The 27,106-nt window shown below is 42.0% G+C and overlaps 1 protein-coding gene across 1 annotated transcript in view; it reads right to left on the bottom strand.

The window, feature by feature from the left end:
* The window catches only part of Morc1 (MORC family CW-type zinc finger 1), a 163,113-nt gene that overhangs the window by 14,918 nt on the left and 121,089 nt on the right, over nt 1-27,106 (bottom strand). The window contains exons 19-21 of the mRNA XM_057764639.1: nt 24,954-25,202; nt 22,201-22,305; nt 917-986 (exon numbers count right to left, since the gene is read on the bottom strand). Of these exons, the coding sequence (XP_057620622.1) occupies nt 917-986; nt 22,201-22,305; nt 24,954-25,202 (424 nt within the window). The remainder of the gene's footprint in view (nt 1-916; nt 987-22,200; nt 22,306-24,953; nt 25,203-27,106) is intronic.

Genomic DNA, 27,106 nt, shown 5'->3' with positions numbered 1-27,106 from the left:
GGATGGAAAAAAAAAAAGTGCTAGGAATAACAAAGTCGGGTATATAACTGAGGATCTCCAAGAAGACAAAGAAGAACTTTGAAATTTATCTTCGGATAAGAACAGTTGTGTGGTGGTACACACCTTGAGTTCCATCCTCAAGAGGCAGAGGCAAATAGAACTCTGCAAATCTGAGGCTAGCCTGGTTTTACAGCCCCAGACCAGCCAGGAGACTCTGTCTCACACAAGACAAAACAAAAACAAACGAAACAACAAAAAACAAGAACAGTGGTCATGCCAGTGAAAGTGTGTGTGCGCACATGTGTAGTTTAGCCCCAAAGATGGACTATTAAAATAGAGAATGCATTAACGACAGCCTTCCGTGAGAGAAGCATTGTGATGATGACGACTGGCTACTAAGAAGTGCGAGGTTTTCCCCAGGGAAGCTATCCCTGGGGACCACTGCTGTCTTGAACACTTTAGATGACAACTTTCTGCTGTAAGTTCAAGTCTCCCCTGAAATGCACTACATCCCATGCACACAAATAAGCAATGAAGAGACTTATTGAGATGTTTTTCAGGGTTCTCAGAGAAATCATGAATGCAGGAAAGGGGTTAGAAGACTGAAACTGGGGAAACCATTATAATTTTAAACCAGATTTTGAAAATTATAGACCTGATGCCAATCCTTGGTAAAATTTCAAAGAGAACTCAGCGTGACCTGGCTCAAGCCCGTGTCAGTGTAGGGCATACTCTTCCCAGCCAGGAGACTCTCTGCTCTGTCAAAAGCAAATTCTCTTTCCACCCTTTCCTCCTCTTCTAGAACAACAGTTTTTTTATCTTCAAACTGATGGAAACCTTCCGACCCCTGTCCGGGCAGTGAAAGAAGGTCACCCTGAAAACAGCCTCACCTCTCCAGTCATCTACTTCCGCCTACCTGTCTTTGCGAGAGGCACTTCTGCTCCTTCTTGTTTCAGTGAGTCCTTGGCACTGGTTTTACTCTGAATCTGAAGGGAAAAAAAAGGTTTTCATTTTAAGCTGTGCAAAAACAATGGACAGAGTCCAGCAATGACTGGCAAAGCAGCACCCCTGTCAGAGAAGGGAGGCCATGAGGTGCCGGCACGAAACTATGCACGAGTTTCCAAGGTAGTGGATGGTCACTGGAGACAGCTACACTGGTGTGCCCTTCCAGAATGACTGTCTTTGCTCACTCCTGTTATATCCAGAGGGTGTTTTCTGAAAGTCCTACTTACTTCCAAAATCGATCTTGTACGTGGTGGTAACAGTGCCTCCAGCAAATGAGTCAAGCATTTGATTCACCAGGGAAAAATGGGAAGCCCGTGTAGTTTGGACAAGGGTCATCACATGCAACTGAGACAGAATAGGACCTCAACATCATTACAAGAAAAATGGGGGGAGGTTGACTGATGGTGGGGTGGGGCCCGTCTTTAATTCTAGCGCACCACTAGTACACCGGAAGCAGAGGTAGGCAGATCTCATAATCAAACATGTATGAGTTTGAGGTGGGGCGGGGGAGAACACTCCTTATATTTATAAACCATGCCCCTCATCACACTGGAAATTCTCCAGGATCCCTTTTACAGGGCTCAGTGGAATCAGACTCAGGTTTCATTTCCAGAAGACAGTTCCGTAGATGAGATGAGGGACACGGGGAAGAGATAAATGAGTATGTCCTTCGGAGGAGGGGCAACAGAACGATGCGTATATCTGTCTCGTAAATCTTGTCAAGGTAGGAAAGTAAGTAGTTAAAAAATTAATGACTTAAGAAAATGAGACAGCAGAGACAAGGCAAAGTCCCTCTCTGTCCCTGTTGAGATCACACTGTGACAGTTGCTATGTGGCCTGCGGACAGCTTGTTCTCTGAAGCCTCTTCACAGTGAGTTTCCTTTGTGCACCTCACCAATACACACCTGCTCACCAAACACCGTGATGACAGGTCAAGCTGCCTCCTCCCCACTTCGGGCAAACAAAGGCAGATTTGCCCACAACACTTTGGAAACCGCACTGTCTGGACGCAGGTTAAATGGGCACACCTGTAGCAACTGCGTGACTGCAGCTGTCCATCACTTTCCTTCTCTATCTCATTCAAACAGAGAGAAGAGCTTCCCAGGTAGGGGCGAACAGTTGTTTATCAGCTACTGCGGTCCATTAAAAATATGTCTGAATCCTCCAGGGGAAAATATGCACATTTCTGAGGTTCACCTTGCGGAAATCTTGAAAGTGACTTTCAAATGCATACCTCTCTATATTTCTGACATCATATAAAAGTAATGGTTTTCTCTGACGGATAAGGAAAAGCTACGTGATATCAAGTGTCTCTGGGTTTAGACTGGATAGCTTGCCGGGCGGTGGTGGCGCACACCTTTAATCCCAGCACTCGGTAGGCAGAGGCAGGCGGATCTCTGTGAGTTCGAGGCCAGCCTGGTCTAGAAGAGCTAGTTCCAGGACAGGAACCAAAAAACTACGGAGAAACCCTGTCTCGAAAATCCAAAAGTAAATAAATAAATAAATAGACTGGATAGCTTTTAAGCAGGTTACAAATAGCACAGAATATGGTCCACAACAGTTAGCCGTGACTGTTAAGACACGCTTAGGAGAATTTTGCATGTCTTCAGTTACCAGTGCTTTATTCAAATGTGCAATGATCCTGTGCATGAGTTTTGATTGACAAGACCTTGTCCAATGGAAGCATCCAAGCTGAGCAAAACTGGCACTATTCCCAGCAAAGAGCACTTCCTGTTAGTGTTCTCAACACAGACCCAACATGTTTATGTTTTCATTCCGTTAGCATTCTTCTAGAAGCACAGCAGTGTTAGGGCTGTCTCCGTCAGACACCCATTTGCCCTCCAACACCCATTTTATTTGTTTGTTTGTTTATTCATGTTGGTTTCTAGAGGCAGTTTCCGCTGTGGAACTTGCTCTGTATGGTTCAGGCTGGCCTTGAACTCAGAGATCTGCCTGCCTCTGCCTCCTATATGCTGGAACTAAAGGCATATGTTGCCATGCCTAGCTTATTTTCCTTATTCTTAAGATTTAAAGTATAGAAAACAGTTTTTAATAAATCCCCTGCCTACTTTTTTCGAAGTAACATTCTAGACATCTTTCTCAGTAAGACATTATCGTCCCTCACAATACAGTTATGTTTAGAGGATCTGAATTTGCTCAGGGTAAGACAAGACATTTCGTCTTTTTAACAACATTTTCTTATCTTCTTTAGCCTCCGGTCCTTGGTTTGCACTCTGAACTTTGGGCTTTGGGAATATCTGCTAAGATTTTTTACTTAAACTATATGACCGATAGCACTTCCCCAAAAGTAAATGAGATTATAGTTCAGTCTTGGCATGAGTTTAAAAGTACCTGAGCTTCAATTATGTCAGCAATGACCAGGGTGGGACTTACGAGTACTCCAAGGGATGAATGGATCACCATAATTCTGTGTACAGACTTGCCCGGATGGAATAAACTCATTCTAAATAGACACGCTCGTCCCCTTCGTTGGCTGTGATACTACAGAATGACTGGACCCCAAGAAACCTCCCTCATTATACACACGAAAAGAAAAACCACATACGAAAAGAAAAGTACCACAACAACTCTTTCTCAATATCCAAAATGCCATAGGAAAAAGAGGGCGGAGGTAGTAGGGCCTGCCCCAACCCATTAAGAGGAACCTACTTCCCCTTTTCACAAGAATCGAATCTGAATTTTATTGCTCAGGTCTAGGGTGGCAACTTGACACTGCAATCTACTCCGGTAATGGTAACCTCACCTGCTGTTGCCCCCTCCCATAGTGCATTGATTATCATTTTTATTGGTTAGCTTGACTGTTCTCTTGAGCTCCAAGGAAAACAAAATAAAAACAAATAAGAACAGCAAAAACAAAACAAAAAAAAAAGAACAGCAAAAACAAAACTCTAACATGTCCATTTCCTTCTTTTTATCTTATCCTAAGCATATCTGTCCTGACATTGGGCATTTTTGTCCATACTTTGAAGACTCCCATTCCTCCACCAAACTTTGTACAAACTCTATTCCCAAGCCGACTTGTTTTGCCTTTCTCTCAAACTAAATAGTCTCAAGTTTCCTTCTGAGTCCTGTCTCCAACTTCCCATTCCATCAAGACTGAGAACCCCAAAAGGAACCCTGAATCCCCAGCAACATAGTTAGATATTAAAATATAGAACTGCATGGCATCACATACAACACAATGTATTATCTCTCGGCAACTATCCTGATGCAAAACTTATCCTGTCTCAACAGTGGCACAGGTCTGTGCATTTGTCATGAACCCCACCTTCCCTTTGAAACCTCCAGTGGCAGGAATGGCCAGTCATGGTTTCAGTGATGAACCAGCCTGCTTCCATCTGAGGACTGAAAGCCATCTTATAGTAAAGACACACTAGACTCATTTTGTTTATGATTAGGCCTCTGTTTCTCAAGGATTAGGCTGTGCCCCAGTTGTAACTTTAACTACAAATAGATCTGTGTTGATTGTTCTAGGACATGGCAACCATGTCTTTGTTTCAAAACCATCTTGCAACCCTACCTTTGTTTTCAAAGGTTGTTAAGACTAAGTTGTTATGCTTGTGCTCTGCTCCTGTAACCCTACCTATTTTGCCCACCAAATCCCTTATTTGGAAACCCCTCTATCCATAAGCTTTAAAAATCTTGTCTTCCTACATCCATCGTCCAATGCTGACCTCTCAAAATCTACCGTAAGTGGAGGTAGCCCTTGTATGAGAATAAAAGAGTTTGCTTTAGTTAATTTGACCATGATTATTTGAGTCAGTGATCTTTCTCTTTAAATCTTTGATAGTAACATTTCAGGCACAGGTTCCCAATGCAACTGAGATTTGTGTTTCCCTATTTAATAATAATAGCTGTTTAGGTAGAAGCCCTATTGCCTTCCATATATACCCAAAAAGGTTGGGATGTTGGGGATCTCCAGCTAGGGGCCCCATTCCAAATACCTCCCTTGAGAAAGGCCACTAAAAGTCAGCCCCTCCCTGAGGCTGACCTACAGGCTACATAAAACCTGGTAGCCATATTTGCTATGTGATTCCTCCCCTGCTTTTCCAAGGGTCACCCAGGAGTTGCTTTGCTTTGCTCAGATTAAACCTGGAATTACTAATTCGGCCAGATCTGACTTAATACATCCTCAGTGGCATTACTACTGGGGGATTTAAACTTATCAAAAGCCAGTCATCAAATGGCAGCCACACTAAATGGTAGACAAGTACCTGAAACTGCTTACAAGAACCCAAAAGCAAAGTCTGATAGAGGAGAAATTTACCAAGGGCCAAACTTTCTTGAGACTGCAAAACAAAGTCTGAAAGTTTGAGCTTTGTTCTGCTTCAACAAGGAGAGGTAAACAGAGGCAGAGGTGGGTTAGGTGAGAGGATAGGCGGGCCACCTTTCCTCTTTAATAATCAACCCAAAAGAGGCAAATTAGGCGAAAAGTAGTGGGGCATGCCTTTCCAGCACTCCACTTAGCAGAGGCAGGCAAATGTGGATGAGTTCTGGACCAGCCAGGTCTAAAGCCACACAGTGAGGGCTTGTCTCCAAAAAACAAAAACAAACAACAAAAAAGAAGGGAGTATAAAAAAACAAAAGTCAAATTAATAGCTAAAGAATAGAAAATAGAAAAAGGAGATTTATTCAATGTGGCCACATTATGAAGGGGAACAAAGTGATCTGGTGACACCCTAAGTCCATCTCTGAGGTCCTGACATAAGGCTCGGCTTAAAAACAGAAGGCAGGAAATCTAACTATAGTCTTGCAAGTCCCTGACTACCACTGTCTCAGCTCCCAGTCTTTCCTTTTTAATTTTAAATCTTTCTCCACGAGACCAGTTCCTCCAGGGTATTCATCCAGGATTTTAGCCACTTCCTCTCTCCTCGTATTTCTAGGGAAATTCAAATTTTCTGAAGTCCATTGTTTCTGATGGCCTACAGGGAAGCCAATGTCTCTCCAGAAAGTGTTTATTCCTGCCAGGCAGGCCAGTGACAATATCAGCTGCTCACTTTGTAAAGTCTGTATGTAAAAAGACTGAGTTAGGACGGAGAGCGGACAGGGTAGGGTACCACAGGCTGTGCAACGCCTGTTGCTAGGAAACTCTGGAAGTGGAAGGCATCATTTTATCTGTTTTTTTTTTTTCTTCTTCTTTTTCTTTGTGCCTTTGCCCCCACTGGGAATGTATAAGGACTTGAAAAAGGCACTGGACAAGAAGATGCCCTTCTGCCAAATTCAACATGCTATTTTTTCCTCTTCACAGCTAATGGCTTTTGTTATAGATCCCTCCTCTTCACACATTCATTTTTCCACTGAAGTTGAGTTCATAATGTGGCTCAAGCCCTGGTGTGGTCTGAAGTTCAAAAGCCTGCCTTTTGCAACCTATTTCCTGCAACATGGGAATGATCCCCAATAAATAAAAAGCCAAATACTCACTATCACGTGATATAAATTCTGAGAGGAAAAAGAACGGTGAGAAGAAAGAATATAGGACCCTACATAATCTGACCCAGCTGATCCATATTCTCTGTCCCATTCCCTCCACTTCTCATTTGTGGCCACCTCCCCACCAATATGCCTGCCACCCTCTGCTCTCAAGGGTCATTGGCTTGCATCTAGGGACTTGTTTGTTCCTCCTGCATCCATTCTTTCTTCTAGTACCCACTCGCTGCCACCACCCTTGAGCACCCTTCCTAAAATAACAGCTCACACTGGCACACCCAACCAAGATGAGCCCATCTTGCCCCCACCTCATTTTCTCCTGAGCACTTAACAGCACCAGCCATTCAACATATTCACTCATCCAGCTATGTACTGTCAGATCCTGGCCCCACATATCAGGTCCAAAGGGAACCCCAGCTCCCCCAACGCAGAGAACAACCCCAAAATGACAGTCTTAACCCTGCTCAAGCGGCGCTACAGAAGCATTGCTGGCAAACACTCTCCCTACAGAATTACTCAGGAGCCTGGAAAATGAGTTTTCTGTCTGCCAAAAGGAGTCCCTCCTTTGTTCTCCCTCACCTACAGATTCCCCATTCACGTGTGTGTATTGTGTATGTCAAAGTCCACGCTAGCATTCTGGCCCCTCTCATCCCCTGCTCTACCCTAAACTCTCGGGCTGCTTCAGTTCACAGCTTCTCTCCTCCCCAGAGACTCATTCTACTCTCTTTATGACTTTTCCTGCTCCTGCCTCTCTCACCCCAAGATAGCCTTGGCAGTTTGGAATAAACTTGTCCTCTTCCACCCACAAAGTTCAGTTCAGCAATTTCTTTACTGTGCCCTTTCTTACACCACACACTGTCACCTTCACAAGGACAAGGAGTAAGCATTGTCACAAAACTGTCTTCTCTGCTGGATCCCCAAGAGCTAGGTCAATAACTAACAACACACAAAACCTTGAAAAGATATGTGTGCTCTTCCGTAGTGGTGGTAGGAACGGTGCGTGAAACGAAGTTCGGGAATCAGATCCAAGAAGGAAAGCTTGGATTTACACTGTTTTCTTCTTCTCTTTCCTTTTTTATCACAGGACTTACATTACATGACATTATGTCCCATTCTTACATTATAGTTGAATTAGTATTTATTAGAGTGTTAGAAGACACGAAAGGAACTGAGTGCAGGCGTTGAGAATTCCAAAGATGCTAGCTCCGGGCATCTAGGGCTCTGGGGCCACAGTAAAGATACTGAATGTTCTCTAAGAATGAGGAGCTGTCAGAAAAGACAGGACAGGAAAAGTGCTTCACGTGACCTATAGTTCAAATGGGACACTCGGAGTCTCAGACTGTGAATGCCAAGAGGAATATTGAGATTGTTAATGCGGCTTCTGTAGTTGCTCTAGAAGAGACGGTGTTGGCCAGAGTGGTCACTGTGGAGGCAGCGAAAAAGCAACAAAAAAGTCTGACTCCAAGACTGGCTATGTGCTGAATGCAGGGTCTAAAAGGTGAGGCACCGAGGAAGAGCCCAAGCATCTTCCACCTGTCACCGCATGGTGGTGACACTTCTGGAGTTAAAGGAACATGAATATCCTCTTGGAATTCTTTCCTCTTTTCTTTCCAACTCTCCCTGGGTGAGTTATTCTTAGGCTCTACCCTCAGTCTCTTGATGTACCGATTTCAACTGCAGAGGGACAGGTTGCCTTGTCTTATGTGAACATCATCACTGCCTGCCTTTCATGCTTGCTCTGGATATTTCCATCTTTTGTGATTCAAAGGAAACTCTAATTCCCCAAGCCCCCATAGGCAGTCTGTATATGCGAAAAGAGCTGAAGCTGGACTGTAGGATTCCTGGTGGTTAGATAAAAGCCAGAATTCCTTGGGAACTTATGAAACTGGCTCCCATTTGCCAAAGCAGTCATGTCCCTTACCTCTGGAAGAAGGAAGATGTGGCCCTCCATGGACATAAGCCTGGGGCTGCATACAAAAGCCCATGCCACCTTAGACTCCCTCAGTTTCTACTCACAAGTGTGTGTTACAGATTTTGAATGTGTAACACGCCTCCAGGCACTTGTCTCCCCATAACTACTCACCCTCCTTTGAGCCTGTCATTCTCTGCAGTCCTGGCACTTTCTTACTCTCCCGGCACCGTCTCCTTTTTCTCTCCTGCGCCCCTAGCCCTGGCCATGACCAGTCCACTTCTGTCTCTGCTCTAGACTCTTCCAGACACCTCCGTCTGTTCTCTCTCATAGCCAGAGTAAAAGCCCTAACCATACCATGGAGCAACCACGTTGGCAGCTTCTTTACTGCACCCCTCACCTACACAGCTGACCCCACAATTAACACAAATATCTTACTGATACCTCAGTGCTATAGTGGCCACCAAGCAGATTCCTCGGGTCATCTGTTCCTGTCTCATGTATGGCACTCATTTGTCTCAACACTGCTTTTATTATTTAGTCGTTCATACTCTTTACCACAGTGTGTTTTTCTCTCTAACATTTTTTTATGTCATCTTCTTCCTTGTATTATTTTCAGGCTGTGAGATTTTACTTGAATTTTAATTTGTTTTGTCTAAGTTTTGTTAACTTTTATTTTGAATTCAGTCATTATCACTGTCTAATAAGGTTTTGGAAACAAAATCTCCATGATTAACAAAAACACAATGAAGACTTCCTACAGGATCTGCCTCCTGAACATTTCAAGCATAAAGTCTCCAACTTCCCAAACCCTCCTCAATGGGACTCTGAGCTAATGGGTCATATTTCACTTTTTTTTTTTTTTTTTTTTTTTGTAGAGAACATTTCTGTTATAACTTAAGGTCCAGCCAGGAATTTCCTAGAAAGATCACAGAAAGTCCTGTTTAGACAGTTCTGCCCACACGGAGCTTCCACCGGCAATGCCCCCTCACTTTTCCTCTCTGAAAATTTGTAACCATTATAAAAGACAAATATAAGTCTTGTTCCTCCAACATGTCTTTTCCATTTTTCCAGCATAGTTGTTCTTCCTTCTTCTAAACAGCTACTGTGAACATATACTACTGCTCCTGCCATTTATAGCCAAGCAACTATGACTTGGAAAACACCAAACCATGCAGCAGCCTTAGTTCATTATTATTGTTATTATTACTTATTATCATTCATATACTTTCAATTCTTGCCATTATATTTCAAAGCAGAACTCACAGTCTGGTTAACACCCCCAATCTAAGACTACTAAAAGATACTGAGAATTGTATTAAGAAAACGGAAATACTTCCACTTAGCAAAACTATAAATCAATTTAAAATTGCCATTAAACATCTCTTTCACAGGTACCCAACTGTGGCAACAGACGTGTGTTGTGTCATCCCTGTCTGACATTTTCCCCTTTTATTTAGCCTTCTGGTTTGCAGTTCCAGGATTTACAGGCTCTGGGGTCACCCCCACGTGCCTTAGCCCATATTCTCCCTACAGAATTTTGCTTCCTCTGCTTCCTTCTAGATTATCCAGAGAAGACTGAATCTCGCTCATTCCAAATCACACAAGGTGGCTTTAATAGACACCTTTCTTTCTTTTACTTTTATTTTATTTATTTATTTATTTATTTATTTATTTATTTATTAAAGATTTCTGCCTCCTCCCCGCCACCGCCTCCTATTTCCCTCCCCCTCCCCCGTCAGCCCAAAGAGCAATCAGGGTTCCCTGCCCTGTGCGAAAACCAAGGACCACCCACCTCCATCCCGGTCTAGTAAGGTGAGCATCCAAACTGCCCAGGCTCCCACAAAGCCAGTACATGCAGTAGGATCAAAAACCCATTGCCATTGTTCTTGAGTTCTCAGTAGTCCTCATTGTCCGCTATGTTCTGTGAGTCCGGTTTTATCCCATGCTTTTTCAGACCCGGGCCAGCTAGCCTTGGTGAGTTCCCAATAGAACATCCCCATTGTCTCAGTGTGTGGGTGCATCCCTTGCAGTCCTGAGTTCCTTGCTCGTGTTCTCTCTCCTTCTGCTCCTGATTTGGACCTTGAGATTTCAGTCCGGTGCTCCAATGTGGGTCTCTGTCTCTGTCTCCTTTTATCACCTGATGAAGGTTAATATTCAGGAGGATGCTTATATATTTTTCTTTGGGTTCACCTTCTTATTTAGTTTCTCTAGGATCACGAATTAAAGGCTCAATGTCCTTTATTTATGGCTAGAAACCAAATATGAGTGAGTACATCCCATGTTCCTCTTTTTGGGTCTGGCTTACCTCACTCAGGATAGTGTTTTCTATTTCCGTCCATTTACATGCAAAATTCAAGAAGTCATTGTTTTTTACTGCTGAGTAGTACTCTAATATATATATACTCCATACTTTCTTCATCCATTCTTCCATTGAAGGGCATCTAGGTTGTTTCCAGGTTCTGGCTATTACAAACAATGCTGCTATGAACATAGTTGAGCATATACTTTTGTTGTATGATAGGGCATCTCTTGGGTATATTCCCAAGAGTGGTATTGCTGGGTCCAGGGGTAGGTTGATCCCGAATTTCCTGAGAAACCGCCACACTGCTTTCCAAAGTGGTTGCACAAGTTTGCATTCCCACCAGCAATGGATGAGTGTACCCCTTTCTCCACAACCTCTCCAGCAGAGGTTATCATTGGTGTTTTTTATTTTAGCCATTCTGACAGGTGTAAGATGGTATCTTAATGTTGTCTTGATTTGCATTTCCCTGATCGCTAAGGAAGTTGAGCATGATCTTAAGTGTCTTTTGGCCATTTGAACGTCTTCTGTTGAGAATTTTCTATTCAGCTCAGTGCCCCATTTTATAATTGGGTTTATTACCCTTTTACGGTCTAGTTTCTTGAGTTCTTTATATATTTTGGAGATCAGACCTTTGTCAGTTGCGGGGTTGGTGAAGATTTTCTCCCAGTCAGTGGGTTGCCTTTTTGTTTTAGTGACAGTGTCCTTTGCTTTAAAGAAGCTTCTCAGTCTCAGGAGGTCCCATTTATTCAATGATGCCCTTAGTGAATAGACACCTTTCATTTGACACAGAATTATCTTCATCATAACCAATTATGCCATTCACTCCTGTACAACCATGACAGCCGGTGATATTTTTTACTTTATTTACTAAATGCAAGCCACTGCAGGTCGAGATTTGACCAAACCGACAAGCAGCATGTGGGTCAGAATTAGAAACTGCATTTTCTCTTAGGCCACAGACTGTCACCTTCCCATAATGCAATGCTCCTCATGGGATATGGGTAAGTGTGTGTTTTAATTTTCCCGTTCCTTTAGGGCTATGGTTATCCACTTTATTTGCTGCTTTGGCATGACACCACTTAGCAACTCACTTCAGTGATGTGACCGTGGCTGCTGACAGTCACGCACAGGTCCCCACTGTTTAGCTCCAGTCTAAGTCACCCATGAGGTGCTCCTTTGTGTGTTTCACATTCACCCTGTGGCTGTCTGCACACTCTGCTGTGTGCTGATGGATGATTCAGGGGAGGTGGAGTGTAGAATAATTGTCCTTGAAGCCCTTGGGCATCGCCGGACTGTTTCTCATGAAAGGGTTCTCAATGAACGGTTTGGTACTGTTAGAAACACCAGTCCTTTGCAGGGTTGCAGGAAGGCAAACAGAAAGGTTGGTTAAGAAATGGTTTTCTTCACCAGAAAGTGGAAAGATCTCCTATGTTCTTGGGTAGGTAGAATTAACATAGTAAAAATGGCAATTTTACTCAAAGCAATCTACAGATTTGGTGCAACGCCCATAAAAATCCCAGCAAAATTCTTCACATACCTCAAAAGAACAGTACTCAATTTAATATGGAAAAGAAAAACCCAGAATAGCCAAAACATTCCTGAACAATAAAAGAACTTCTGGAGCCATCACAATCTCTGACTTCAAACTCTACTACAGAGCTACAGTTCTGAAAACTGCCTAACAAATGGAACCAAATCAAAGACGCAGATATTAATCCACACACTTACAAACACCTGATTTTTGTCAAAGAAGCAAAAAATATCCAAATGATGCTGGCACAACTGGATATTAACATTTAAAAGAATGAAAGTAGATCCATATCTATCATCATGCACAAAACTCAAGTCCAAATGGATCAAAGTCCTCAACATAAAGCCAGCCACACTGAGCCTCATAGAAGAGAAAGTGGGAAGTATACTTGAACACATTGGCACAGGAGACCACTTCCAAAATATAACCCCAGTAGCACAGCAACTAAGAGAAATAATTAATAAATGGGACCTCCTGAAACTGAGAAGCTTCTGTAAAGCAAAGGACATGGTCAACAAGATAAAACAACAGCCTACAGAATGGGAAAAATATTCACTAACCTTACATCAGACAGTGGACTGATCTCCAAAATATACAAAGAACTCAAGAAATTGGTCATCAAAAGAACAAATAATCCAATAAAAAAAATGGAGTACAGACCTAAACAAAAAACTCTCAATAGAGGAATCTTAAATGACTGAAAGACACGTAAGGAAATGCTCAACATCCTTAGCCATCAGAGAAATCAAATCAAAACAACTCTGAGATTCCATCTTATACCTGTAAGAATGGCCAAGATCAAAAACACTGATCACAGTTTATGCTGGAGAAGATGTGGGGTAAAAGGAATATTCCTGTATTGCTGGTGGGAATGCAAGTTGGTACAGCCCTTTTGAATATCAGTATAGTGATTTCTCAGAAAATTAGGAAACAACCTTCCTCAAGACCCAGCAATACCACTTTTGGGTACATACATAAAAAATGCTCAATTGTATCACAAGGACATGTGCTCAACTGCTAGTCTTCTCAAGCCTCCTTATTCCCCTCTCCCATTCCCACAGCCCCACAATGACAATCGTTCTGCTGCTACAGGACAATCAGATGTGATAGGGAGTTGAGCCAAAGCAGGAACTCATTTAATGGTATCAGGGAGGAGATTATATAGGGTTGTGATGGGGGTAGAGAAGACTGAGATGGGTTGAGGCAGAGTAAAGAACCAGGGCCAATAATATTCTTCCATGCTAGTGGTGGCTGGGTAGAGGTGGGTCTAGGTTGGGATGTGCTGCATCACTCACATACAGAAGTCATGGCCAAAGACAGGTCTCCAAACTCAAGCTAGACTCAGGAAGTTACACTATGCCTCACACCTGGGCATCATGTGGCCCAACATTCAACTGTGTTCATAGCAGCATTGTTTGTCATAGCCAGAACCTGAAAACAACCTAAATGCCCCTCAACCAAAGAATGGATAAGGAAAATGTGGTATATTTACACAATGGAGTACTACACAGCAGAAAAAAATAACAACATCTTGAAATTTGCAGGCAAATGGATGGAGCTAGAAAATATCATATTGAGTGAGGTAACTCAGACCCAGAAAGACAACCATCACATGTACTCACTCATAAGTGGTTTTTAAACATAAAGCAAAGAAAACCAGCCTACAAATCACAATCCCAGAGAACCTAGATAACAATGAGGACCCTAAGAGAGACATATATGGATCTAATCTACATGGGAAGTAGAAAAAGACAAGATCTCCTGAGTAAATTGGGAGCATGGGATCATGGGAGATAACTAAAGGGGAAGGGAGGGGAGCAGAGAAAAATGTATAGCTCGATAAAATCAATTTAACAAAACGAAATGGTCCTCTTTTGAAATGAAAGTAACTTCAATATTGTACAATCTTGTCATCATAGCATTCAGTGAATATGACTGCAATACCAATGTAGTTTCTTAGGAAAACTTGTAATGACTCAGAACTGGATTCACTCAGGGGGAATACAGCAGAGCTAGGGACTCATTAGGCAGGGTCTTTGCTAGTTTTTTTCTCTTTATCAGATTTGGAGGTCAGTCACCTTTTAGACTCATCATATAACACTGATGGCCAAAATTTAATTGCAGTTGTTTTGGGTTGTCCTCTAGGTTGGAGTTTAACCACCATAAACAAAGTCTAGACTGACAACTAGTTGGCTCACCTAGTGCTCTTCAGTTTTGCATGAAAGCTCTGTCACTGATCCTAGACATTCAGACGGCCCTAGTGCCTTCAGGGAGCTGGAAGTAACCCCTAATAGAATGAGTAAAAATACAGAGCCAAACAGGTGTCCTTGTGAGGCTTGGCTTGGCTCTGACACAGAGAGAGACCTCCATCCTCTTGTTCCTTTATCTGCAGATCCTTCTTGGGCCCCAAACTGTGTTGAACTCTATTTTGAATACACGGGTGGTTACATCTGCCCAAACATCTAAAGGCTCCATTGACTCTTAAAACATTTCGGGCAGAATGATCTGTCCATCAAGCTTTTGAAGATGAGGACAGAATTCTGTTGACACAACTCCTAAGTTTGGAAATGCTTGAGACAGAAAACACGTCAAATATCAAGTATTCATCAAAAAATATGGCAAAGCATGCACTTTGAACACAGATGATAAAACCACATGCCAGTCTGCCCTCAAGTCCTGGTCCACAGAGGGAGACATACCCATAGAGGACAAGAGAGTTAAAAATAAGTCTGATCAAAAGGTCTGTGTGAGGGACTGGAAGAGAGGACTCAACATCAAGGGAATTTACAGTCACATGGTAGCTCACCACCCACCTATGACTGTAGTATCAAGGCATCTGATGCCCCTTCTGACATCAACTGACTCCTGCATATATATGGTGTACATAGATAACACAAAGGCATGCATGTACACACAATCTGTCTAAAATAATCTCAGCACAACTCACATTAGTTATGAAGACTGCTGTCTTAGGGACAGTGCTTTCAAGGTTGTATAATGTCTCATTAATTGAAATCGAAACTATCCGTATGTAACCATGGTATAGAGATATTTGTTCGTGGTTTAGTAAACTACATTTACCTCGTACATTTAGACTAGTAGCTGAAGATTAATACAGATCAAACAGATACAAGGAAATAACAAACATTGACTCCTACTAGAATCTAGAATTTTCTTCATGAATTTGGAATATGTAGCCCAGAAAGGTGAATTAAGGCATGCATATGCATATTCAAAGTTTGTACTTCTGTCTCTCTTACTTGAGTTTCGGAAAAATTATTCTCACTTGAATTTGGAGATTTTCAAATTGAGCTTTCTTCAAATTTATCATTTGCTTTTGTAACCATCTGTTGGAGTTGACAACTTGGTTATGCCACATAAAGACTCTTTTTAGGGACGAGAGTCTGCAGTTGCTTCATATATTTCATCCTGTGACATGACTTGAAGAATCACTTAACTCTTGGATAGGCTGCTTGCTATTCTCTTCCCATCGCTTCCTTTTATTTATATTGCTTCTATTATGCATGGTGCATCAATAGCTACTCAGACTTCCTCACTTCTGAGTGCAGCAGTGGGGCCTGGGGGTGCTGATAAAACCAGGTCCAGTCCCCATTCTTGGGTAGGGAACCCAAGTCCCAATTTTCTGGCTAGAGTCTGGAGTCTAATTGCCAGTTTATCACAGACCAGTGTTCAAGAGTTTTTCTTAAATTTAGCCAAGTCCTTGGCTGAGATGTAAGATGCTGAGCAGTAACAGGGGAAACACAATGGTGTTTACGCAGACACTGATTCTACTGACAAAAATTGGCATGCTTATAAGAGATGCAATGAAAGAGCTTATCCTTCTCTCCCAACTGGGAGGAAACGGGACCTATTGGAACTTTACACATAACTTTGGAAATGTTTGAGACAGAAGAAAGGTCAGAACGCCAAGCATTCATCCTTGGATATGACAAAACAATGGATTTTCTAGAGGCCAAAGGTAAGACAATACTAGGACATGGGGAATGCTAGTGGTAAATGTATGGCTGCAATCACATTCTGAAACAAATCCTCAAACAAACAAACAAACAAAAACAAAAACAAAAACAAAACAAAACAAAGACTCCCTTTTTCATAGAGCTGACTGAAAAGAGGGGCTGTCCAGAGAGCAACACTCTTACAGCCATCTATAAGACGGTCCTAATACAACTCCAGGTTGACTACAAAAAGAGACAAGCACCAAGAGAAAAAAAAAGTACACTGTTCAGGCCATATGTAGGAAGAACAAGGAGAGAAATAAGTTTGAGATTTATATTATTTTGCTCAAGGAATCAGTGCTGGATTAAACTTGTTTTAAGATTTATTGTTGTATGTATGAGCATGCTGCATGTGTGTGTGCCCATGGAGGCCAGAAGAGGGCGTCAGATTCCCCTGGAGCTGGAGTTGTGGGCGGCTCACAATGAACACAGCTGGGAATTAGATTTTCATCCTCTGCAGGAGCTCCAAGTGTTCTTGACTGCTAAGTCATCCCTTCAGCCACACGGGTTGGTCATTACAAGTTTTAAACAGGCATAAATGTACTTGTACTGAAGTTTAATACATGTATATAATGCGGAATGGAACATCATGGCAATTAGCACCTTCCATCTCCTCAAATATTATGGGTTGGTAACTTCTGAACTCTTTTGCAGTTATTTTAAATTATAGCATGAGTAATTGTTCTGGACTATCGGTCCCTTCTGCATTATATACCCTAAGAGCATTTCTCCTTTCGGATATGCTTTTTAGCAGCCATTATTCACACCTTTTCTATCCTTCTGCCCTTCCTGCCCTGTACTGATATCTACGTTTTTAACTTTTTTAGCTTCCAGAAATGAGTGACGACATGTAATGTTTGTCTTTGGGACCTGGTGTGTGTTTCATATAATTTAATGTTTCAGTTCTATGCATGTTGATACCAATGGCAAGATTTCATCTTGGTGTATGTGTGTGTGTGTGTGTGTGTGTGTGTGTGTTTAGTTATATAACTATATTACAGATAGTTTTAGATGGTTTTGGCTCTTAAAGTCAAGTCAAGACTCTGGCCTATAACTACTGAGAACTCAAGAACAATGGCAATGGGTTTTTGATCCTACTGCATGTACTGGCTTGGTGGGAGCCTAGGCAGTTTGGATGCTCACCTTACTAGAGCTGGATGGAGGTGGGTGGTCCTTGAACTTCCCACAGGACAGGGAACCCTGATAGCTCTTAGAGCTGACGAGGGAGGGGGACTTGATTGGGAGAGGGGGGAGGGAAATGGGAAGCGGTGGCGGGGAGGAGGCAGAAATCTTTAATAAATAAAAGAAAGAAAGAAAGAAAGAAAGAAAGAAAGAAAGAAAGAAAGAAAGAAAGAAAGAAAGAAAGAAAGAAAGAAAGAAAGACTCCTTCTCAGGCTATCAAGGTTAGATGAAGTGACACAGAAGAAGAACATCCAACATCCATCAGATTTCATCCTGGCCACACAGATAAAGAAACTGATTCAGGTAAAACTCTCAGATGCACTCACAGTGAGATCTACCACCCACACGCCTTGGCGCACACACGTACACCAGAAGGTGAGAACAGTTCATCTTTACAGGGACAAAGATGATAAATTTGGATCACACTAGTTTCCCTAAGTTGTTGGACGATGATTCCCGTGCTAAACAGAATTGTCGAGAATAATGAAAAAAGTTTGGTGAACTTTGGATGAAGGGTCCCGCACCGACCTGACTGGGAGGCTAACTAGCTCATATGGAAGAAGATCAAGATGTTTTGAGGAAAGATTTTCATTTCATTATCTTCAAGGCAGTCTTTTAGTGTCTAGAAAGTGTTTTAAGCTTACTGAGTCCCAGTTGGAAACTTCCACAGTTCTGAATGATGTGCAAGGTCGAACAAAGAACACGTTCATTGCATGGTCTCAGAAAATGAATGGCCTCCAATGGCTGAGAGGCCAAGCAAAAATTAATGTCAAAACTCAAAAAGTGCTGTGGCAGTGGTGACAGTCTACACAGCCCAAAGCCAAAGCCCCTGCAAACAAGTCAAAGAGCCCAAAACCTTGGGAACGTGTTTCATGTGACACATAGATAGCATAACAGAAGGAGGACAATGAAAATCCCTCCTCAGGTCAGTCCCACGCCCAGCAGTAAATGACCAACACCGAACAGACTCACATCACCTTTGTAAGTTCTTTATCTCACAATGTTGTGGCTGAGCTTTTTCTAACCTTACAGATCCTTTGCGTAGACATCATGGCTTCTGCTTTTATGTTTTTAAAGGGTCCTTTGTGTGCAAATGTGTGTGTCTCTACATATACCTGTGTTCCCATGCTTTTTATTTGGTTCTTTTTCTCCTGTTGGTTTGTTTAGTCCTATTCTAGTTTCTCTGTGTTTTGTCTTATTATTCCTTAGATGCCTGTTTGTTTCCTAACTAGAGAGAGAAAGGGTGTGGACCTAGATGGGAGGGGAGGAACAGGGAGGAGTTGGGGAGGCGGGAACTATAATCAGAATAGATTGTGTGGGGGAAAATCCATTTTCAATTAAAAGAAAGAAAAAAAATTTCAGGACAGGAAAAAGGCAGAACTGGGGATAATAGATGATACTGTTAGGATACTGAGATGCAGCAGCGAGGTGATTTGGGAGAAAACATGATTCCATGGCTGAAATAATAAGCAACGGTGAAATCACAAGGGGATATGAAGGGCAAATGATGCTATCAGTGTTTTGTTTGAACTTGGACAACTGTCAGTACAAGAGCCAGTGAGGTGGACAAAGTCAGAAAGGAGGAAAATGGAGTGCCCTAATGTGAACACGCATCTTTTCTAAAGGCGGGTGGGTACCATTATCCACACAGCCAAGGAAAAGAATGCTAATCAGAAGGAAATTATTCCCCAGACAACATGAAACCAGTACAGTACAGCATAGCAAAGCATGAGGTAAGGACTCTCTGTGTGAGCAGAACACACCACATATCTGAGTCTATTGTACATGGCAATAAGGCCCCAGGTCCACACTCAACTAAGCTCACCAAAATAATAAATAGTAACATGGTAGGTGAAGGGTAGGTTTCTGGCGTCGTAGTTAACTTTTCTTCCTTAAGCAAAAACTTCTTGTACCACTGTTGGCACTGACTACTTTCGCCCTTTACAGTCAACAAGCAGAGCATCCAAATAAAACAGGCATAAACATTTGTGTCCGCTTATGTGTGTGCATGTGTGTGTACACACACACGGGTACACACACATACCACATTCACACACACGTACACACACATACCACATTCACACACACACACCACATTCACACACACACACACCATTCACACACACCACATTCACACACACATACCACATTCACACACACACACCACATTCACACATGTTCATAGTAATCAAAAGATAACTATGAAGGATCTTAGGTGTTAAAAATCTTTTTGTTTTTTACTTTAAGGAAGTGTGGGCAGGTGTTTATAGGTAATTATCTCCTAGTTTAATTATTCCACCTATAGCCAAACAGAAATTAATGTTCATCTTGCTCAGATGTATTATGTAAATTAATTAGTTACATGACTTGGAAACAGACACCCCGCTAGGATCACAACATCACACATTAAACACCTACCACGCCCACACCCATGAAACAGCAGAACTTGACAAACAGACCACACAAACACATCGCAGCTAATTTGTGAATAAGCACTTACTAAAAGCTCAGACAAGGTTTAGAAAGGCGACGGTGTAACAGCTCCATGACAAGCTGATAAAGACGTTGATGTCTCTGCAAAACAAGCGGTGAACCCTAACAGTCACAGGTGCAGCTGTGTCAAACGGGGTGTCACAGAGGTCTGTGGTTAAAGCGCTGCTCAGAGTTCTTTTTCAGCTTCCTTTTCAGCTTCTGCCTCTTTTCTAACTTTGAAAATTCTTTAGTGTTTACTGGCTAGATGGACTGGATTTTGGTAATCCACTGATGTTAAGGAGTTTGGTTTATTTTATTTTTTTTCCTGCTCCCATATATAAGTTACTCTTTTTCAATGTGATTTCTTTCACTTTTCTAATGACTTCTTATATCAGTTGCAATGTGTTTGATGAGATGCCTCAAAGTAGCAGGGACTAGACACAAATAGAAGAAAATAGACTGGCCAAGGTGATCATAGCTCAGGGTGGAAGAGTGGCACATGGGTATTGATGGAGTTCCACTTGAAATTTTCCATATTTTTTTTTCTAAATAAAAGCTTCCTATACTCCTGTTGTGTGCCTTACTTCAATAATGTTCTCGTGAAGAGACGTAAAGTCAGATGAAATATGTTCCCCTCTGGACCAAGTAAAATTTAAACAATTCATGAATATAAAGGGATGCCATATAGAATATGGGCAGTGTCTTTAACAGGGCTTCACAGGTAGAGTCAATGGTTTGGCCAGTTCTTGTTCAGAATCAATCCTGAACAACAAGGGATTGCCACATTTGGCTCAGTGAAGGCAAAGAGATTCCACAGTTGCCAAGATACATAGCTGTTTGATACCAACTGTCAGAAGACCGATCCAGTGGAGTGAGTGGGAAGCGTGCTCGTGTTTCCCGAAGAGCCACCTAATTTAAGTCAATCCAAAATTCTACTTCATAAACTCACTTCTATTCGCTATTCCTGGGGTGTCACAAAATCACAATCCAAGAACAATTTCATGGCTTTGAAGAAACAGAGGTCACAAGACTCTTTTCTTGGGGTTTTCTCATATAAATGAGAGTTCTCATATAATTACATTTTTTTTGTTTGTTTTTTGTTTTTATGAGACAGGGTTTCTCTGTGGTTTGGGAGCCTGTCCTGGAACTAGCTCTTGTAGACCAGGCTGGTCTCGAACTCACAGAGATCCGCCTGCCTCTGCCTCCCGAGTGCTGGGATTAAAGGCGTGCGCCACCACCGCCCGGCATATAATTACATTTTTGATCATGTTCTGACACACAGGTATGCAGACACACAAACACACAGGTATACACTCACATGAACGGTCCTCCTGCATACACACTGCTCATTCTGTCAATAAGAAGATGTGAATGCTCAGGTATACACGGGACATATAAATAATACCTTTTCACAATGCATAGGGACTATTATAGAGGAGTGGTAAGAAAGATTCCAGGCGTCAGAATGAGTCTTCATCAAAGAAATTTTTGCCAGACAGGAGAAGACAGTTACACACATGAATTTCCAATGGGTGAGCCTTCATGCAGAAGACTTATAAAAGATCATACTGGCAAAATCACATTGAAGATGTAAAAGGGACTCAAGAAGTTCCACCTTATCTGAAGACCTACTGGCTATTGATGACTAATGTGAATTAAAATTATTTTTCTTCAATACTAAGGCTTTTGCATGCATACCCATGCTCTAGTGTATGGTCGCACACAGTCACACAAATTAAACTCAGTGGGAATTACGAAAACATGATTTCATGTGGGAAAATGGTGGGGAGAGAGTGGATAAATTGAAGGGGAAAAACTGTATAGCAGGTGAAAATATATTCATATATGAATACTAAATAAACAAGATGTAAACACACACAAAAAAACAAAATTATACTTCAGAGACTAATGTAACTTAGTGGTCCCTAGCACCACAAAATAGACAGACAAACAAACAGTAAATAAATAATAAGAACCAAAACATCAAGAGAGAATTAAAACTTCTGACAAGAGTCCATATTTAAAATTGCATATGATTTTGATTGGGACACGGGGCTCTGAAATGCTTTTCAAATTGTATGTATAGCGTTTACACATTTATAAATACAACAAAGTTCTCTCAGCCTGGTAGCTAAAGAAAGGGGTCATGGACTAGAATTTAGTTATATATTAACTACTTCATGCAGTCAGAGGTAACAGCTAATGGCTCTGGGACATGCTCCCTCATCATGTGACCGAGCTGTATGTTTCAGCCACCCAGATCTAAAGAGCTTTCAGTTCTGTGACTAGGAAAGTGTCTTAAGGTGCCATTTGTCAGCGAGGCTAGTCTTACCAGGATTAGGGCTGGATCGCTACTGCCGGTTTGAGCGTCAATGGATGTTTTGCATCTCTGCATGAGATTTTCACTCTGCCTCTTTTTCGCTTCCCATGAAGAGACCTAAAATAGTAACAAAAATTATGCAATAACTAGAATCAACCAACGGCATATGTTAAGCCACTTGAAGCATTTCATAGAGACTGTTTAACTGCGGGGTAATTCAGGGAAAACTCAACTGATCCTTGCTTCAAAAATATATGATTGGCCAGGTATGGTAACCCAGAACCTAGAAGGCAGAGGCAGAGGATCACAAGCCAAGGACGATCTAAATACACAGACCATGAAAAAAAAAGGCAATAAAAAATGCAAAGAAATAAATCATTCAAGCAAGTACATGTAAAGATCAACTAACAACGCATAGCAATTTTATAGAAGAGAATAATTACCTTTGTTCTAAATACTTATGAAGAATTTAATGATCTCCTGATTTGTCTACCCCATGTTTGGTTTTCATAAATACAATGTCTTTCAAAATCAAAATAATTTAGTTTTCAAGAGTTGAGTTTTCATACTGCCTCTATTTCATGGATGCTCCATCTGCCAAGGAGTCCCAATCTGGTTTCTGCCCCCTTCATCTCCCCTCCCCCCCTGCCAGCAGCAGCAGCAGCTAGTCTTCCCCGTATCATTCCTACTGCCCCTAAGTTTGGTTAAGTCAAAGAGCATTTTTCAGACATATAGAATTTAATTCTCTTGCCCAGCTCTTTTTGAATCTCCTTATTCCCCACTTGACTTTAATGATGAAACCCATTCCTAGTTTCTCTTCTCATAGAACCAGCAAGTCCTTCATTCTGTACAAGCACTGTCCCAGCCTTAATTGTCTGCCTCTTTCTCATGTACCCTTCACCCCCACTCACCCCCACGCACGCTCAAATGTGTCATCACTTCACAAGCTCATGAGTTCTTTTCAGACCTCAACCCTCCTTTTCTTGGCAAGGAAACTCCAGTTCCAGGGGATTGATACCTTCACACAGACAACTGCCATATCTCTCTGCTCACGCAGTACCCCTAATATCAAGATGGAACTACCTCCACCACCATCATTCTGAACCACACTTTAATGATTTCTCCTCTGAATAGAACACTGCTCTACTTAAATAAAGAGAAAGAGCAAAACCAGCCTTAGTACTCTGCACCCTTACCCCCACGGTGGCATGTTTCCTCAGCAGCCAATGCAGAGAAACAAAGTGCAGGGCATTGATTTGGCAGAAGAATCCCACATCTTCCTAGAGGAGGTCAGACTGAGCAGTGGCATTAACCCACTTGGGAGATGAACCCTGCATCTTTCTACAGCTCTATGGGCTTCTTATCTCTTGGACCATTTTCATGTGGCCAAAGAGATAACATAATCTGAGACTTCTCTAACCAACTTTCTAACTGTTCTTCTATTCTAGGCCAGACTAAGCCTTTCTGAAGGACAATCTGGACACACAACTTTCCCATGTGAAAAAATCCTACTAGGTTCTTGCTGCTTCTAGGATAATGTAACCCCTCCCTCAAGTCTTCCAGGACTTCACGTGGTTACAATTCCTATACAGGCCATACTCCTGCTCCTTTCTGCAACTACGCGTCACCATTGCTTGTCCCCTTAAAATTCTTTGCATTCATCTGTGGGCCAAATTCTCTGCCTCTGCCATTACCAATTTAACGAATGTTATCCTAAAAACATGGACATTTTCCCCCTGGAAAGACAACTTTTAATTCTTAATTCGACTCCTTATTGTAAGCACTGGTGCTCTTGGGTCAGAAACAGCTGCCAATACAGAATTTGAAGAGGAGGCCGAGCAGTTAGGAATCCTCACTGCTCATGTCCAGGAGCAGAGCTTGGTTCCCAGCACACATACACAATGGCTCACAATCACCCATAGCACCAGTTCCAGGGCATCTGACATAGTCTTCTAGAGCCCGCGGGTCCCCACCTCCAATACAGTACACATCTACACAGACAAATACTCATGCACATGAATACAAGTAGAAAATAAAATTTTAAAAATGTTACAAACAACAAGCTAGGTAGAGTAGCATCTAAATATACTTCCAGCTACTCTGTAAGCTGAAGAGGGAGAGAAGCCTGGGAAAGATGGGATTCAGAAAACTCACTCTGAATAATAGGGGGATAAAACGTAAGCAACAGCCACAGTTGGCAGTTCACATGTGTCTGTCAAACCATTAAACAGTTTTATAGTAAGCTTGATGAGGGAGGAGTCCCATGTGTACATATGCTGAAACATCCACAAAAAGACTGTACAGAATAGATTGACAAACACATGCTTAAATACTATGTAAAACTACAGAAGGGTTTGTATACAGACAAACAGTAGGTAAATACATTCATTTCATGTTAGCTTTATATACATGTACATTTAAGTTAAACTCTATATTTAAGATCTAAATTATGTGGCTTTAACATCACAAATGTAAGATCTTTTCCCAGCCACGCATTCTTTGGGATAGCATCACTTGGCTGAATTCTCCACATTGTGCTGATATTAGCAATCTAACTTTTCTTCCAAAATAGAAAATTCAGGGGGAAAAATAGAAACTGGGACCCTATCCAGCAAACACAGGTTGTAATGTACATCCCATAATTAGAGTGAGCTAAAAATGTGAAAATAGAGCCAAACCTTTACCAGATGCTATTTCCAGAACAAGGAAATTATTAAGCATTTTGTGAATAAAGAGGACAAAAAAGAAAAAGCAGAAAAACCTGCCTGAGATGGCTCCACGAGCTTGATGGTTCCCGACAGAGCTGGCGCACAACTCTGCTGCTGGGGCTGTACTTTCTCCTTCACGGTCCTCTTCAGAATCCTAGTCTTGCAGACAAACACCACATCCGAGTCCGGATCCTCCAGGCTTCTTTTTTGACATCTTTGGCTGGACAAAGGCTGGACAGATGATGAAGGAGTGCCTTGTATTAGGTCTACCACTGCAGACCCGACTCTCCCAAGTTTGGATTTTTCCTTAATTAAAAACAAGAAGATATAATTTTATGAAATGGAGTTGAATTATTTATGATGAGTTACCATTTTCTCTCATAACCCTGAACTGTATTTTTATAGCATACATGTAATTTGATTATATTTGTCCCCTATTTCTGGCCTCCAATTTCTCCCAGATTTCCCCAATACATGCTGTAGTAGTTTGAATGAGAATGGTCCACATAGGCTCATGTACTTAAGGTTTCAAAAGCCCACAGCATTTCCAGTTAGCATGGTTTTTCACACGCTCATGCTTGATCCCTCCTCCCCCCCTCTTTCTCCTTCACTCCTTCTTGTGAATCAGATATAAGTTCCTAGCTACAATTACAGCCAAGCCTCCCTGACTATTGCAATTCCCCCCGTGATGAAAGTCATGGACTGTACTATCCTTGGGAGCTGTGAACTCCTAAATTCAATAGTTTCTTTTCCAAGATGCCTTGGTCATGGTGTTTTGTCACATCTGTAGGAAAGTAACTAAGACATGTTCCCTTTCTAATTTCCTTAAATCCTTGAGTTCAACTAATGCTGCCTATGTGCACATGAGTGTGGTACTTTCCACAGGAACATATCCATACCTCTGAAGAAAAATGGCTCTCCTTCCACTACCAGTCATCTGCTGCTACTAGTGCCTCAGGGTGGGGCTAGGGAGTGTGTGCCCTTCCTCATCCATGGTAGAATGCTGACTGGCTTGATCTTGGGCAGGACATGGATGTAACCACAGCTCCTTGAGTTCATGCATATGATGCCCCTGCCATGTCCAGAAGACACAGATCCACACAGGATCTCCCTCATCTCTCACACTTACAATCTTTCTACCACCTCCTCTGTGATGTGCTCTGAGCCTTGTGGGGCAGAGGATGATAGAGATGTCAGTTGGGGACTGACAACATCATAGAAGCTCATTCTCTGCTCTTCGACAGCTCGTGAGGCTCAGGGTTATCTCTCATACTTCGTCCAAAGATCAAAGGTGTTTGGATAGCCGCTTTCACGAGTGTCTATGCCAGCAATAGTTCACTCAAAAGCAGACTCAGGAAAAGCTGCAGAGGTGGGCTGAAGGCAGAGACCTGATACACTTGCGTTTGTTCCCTGGTGCATGAAAGATGAGGTAAGTTCCCATTCCCAGGCCAATCCCACATCTCCCATCCTACACCCTGCTCCCACTGACTACTTTTTCAACCTGTGAAGGACATGCATGGTAGGAGTGTTAGACAGAGCATGTGCACCTGCTAGCTAGGGTCAAGCCTGTTTATTAGAATCTAAAAAGAACTAGGAGGTCTAGGGGTAGGCAGAATATGGGTGGTGTTCTAGCATTCCTATGTTTCCTGCAGGTGACTGATGGGCTGTCACTCAGGAGAACCAAATTTATATACAAATAGAACATACCACTCCTATGCCTGATTCTGCAGTTCAGCTATGTAGTGAGTTAGGTACATTCCTGTGAAAGAAGGGGTGGGGCTATGAGCTCATGTGCACTCCAACTTATTACTGGGTTCAAAATTTTTGGCTCCTATGTGAAGCACAGAAAATGCAAGTAATGACAACACAAACTAAAGGGACACACAGGAAGCAAATGTTTCAATATTTAAAGCAACTATGAAGACATATCAAGATATAAAATATACACATCTATATCTACTATGTCCTATGAGCAGTTAAGGACAGGGCAGAAGGCAATTGAGAATGCTTGGGTTTGGATTTCCAGCATTCATATAAAAAAACCTGATGCAGGGCTACACACATATAACCTCTGGGGAGAGAGAAACGGGTGAATCGTTAGGCCTGTTGACCAGACAGTTAGCTAAGTCAGTAAACCACAAGTATAGTGAAAGTCTCTGTCTCCAATAATAACAAAGGAGTGGTTTTTCAAGACACATGATGCCAACTTT

Source organism: Chionomys nivalis, chromosome 3, assembly GCF_950005125.1.
Source record: "Chionomys nivalis chromosome 3, mChiNiv1.1, whole genome shotgun sequence".
NCBI classification, from domain to species: domain Eukaryota; kingdom Metazoa; phylum Chordata; class Mammalia; order Rodentia; family Cricetidae; genus Chionomys; species Chionomys nivalis.
This window is presented reverse-complemented; position numbering and strand designations above follow the sequence as displayed.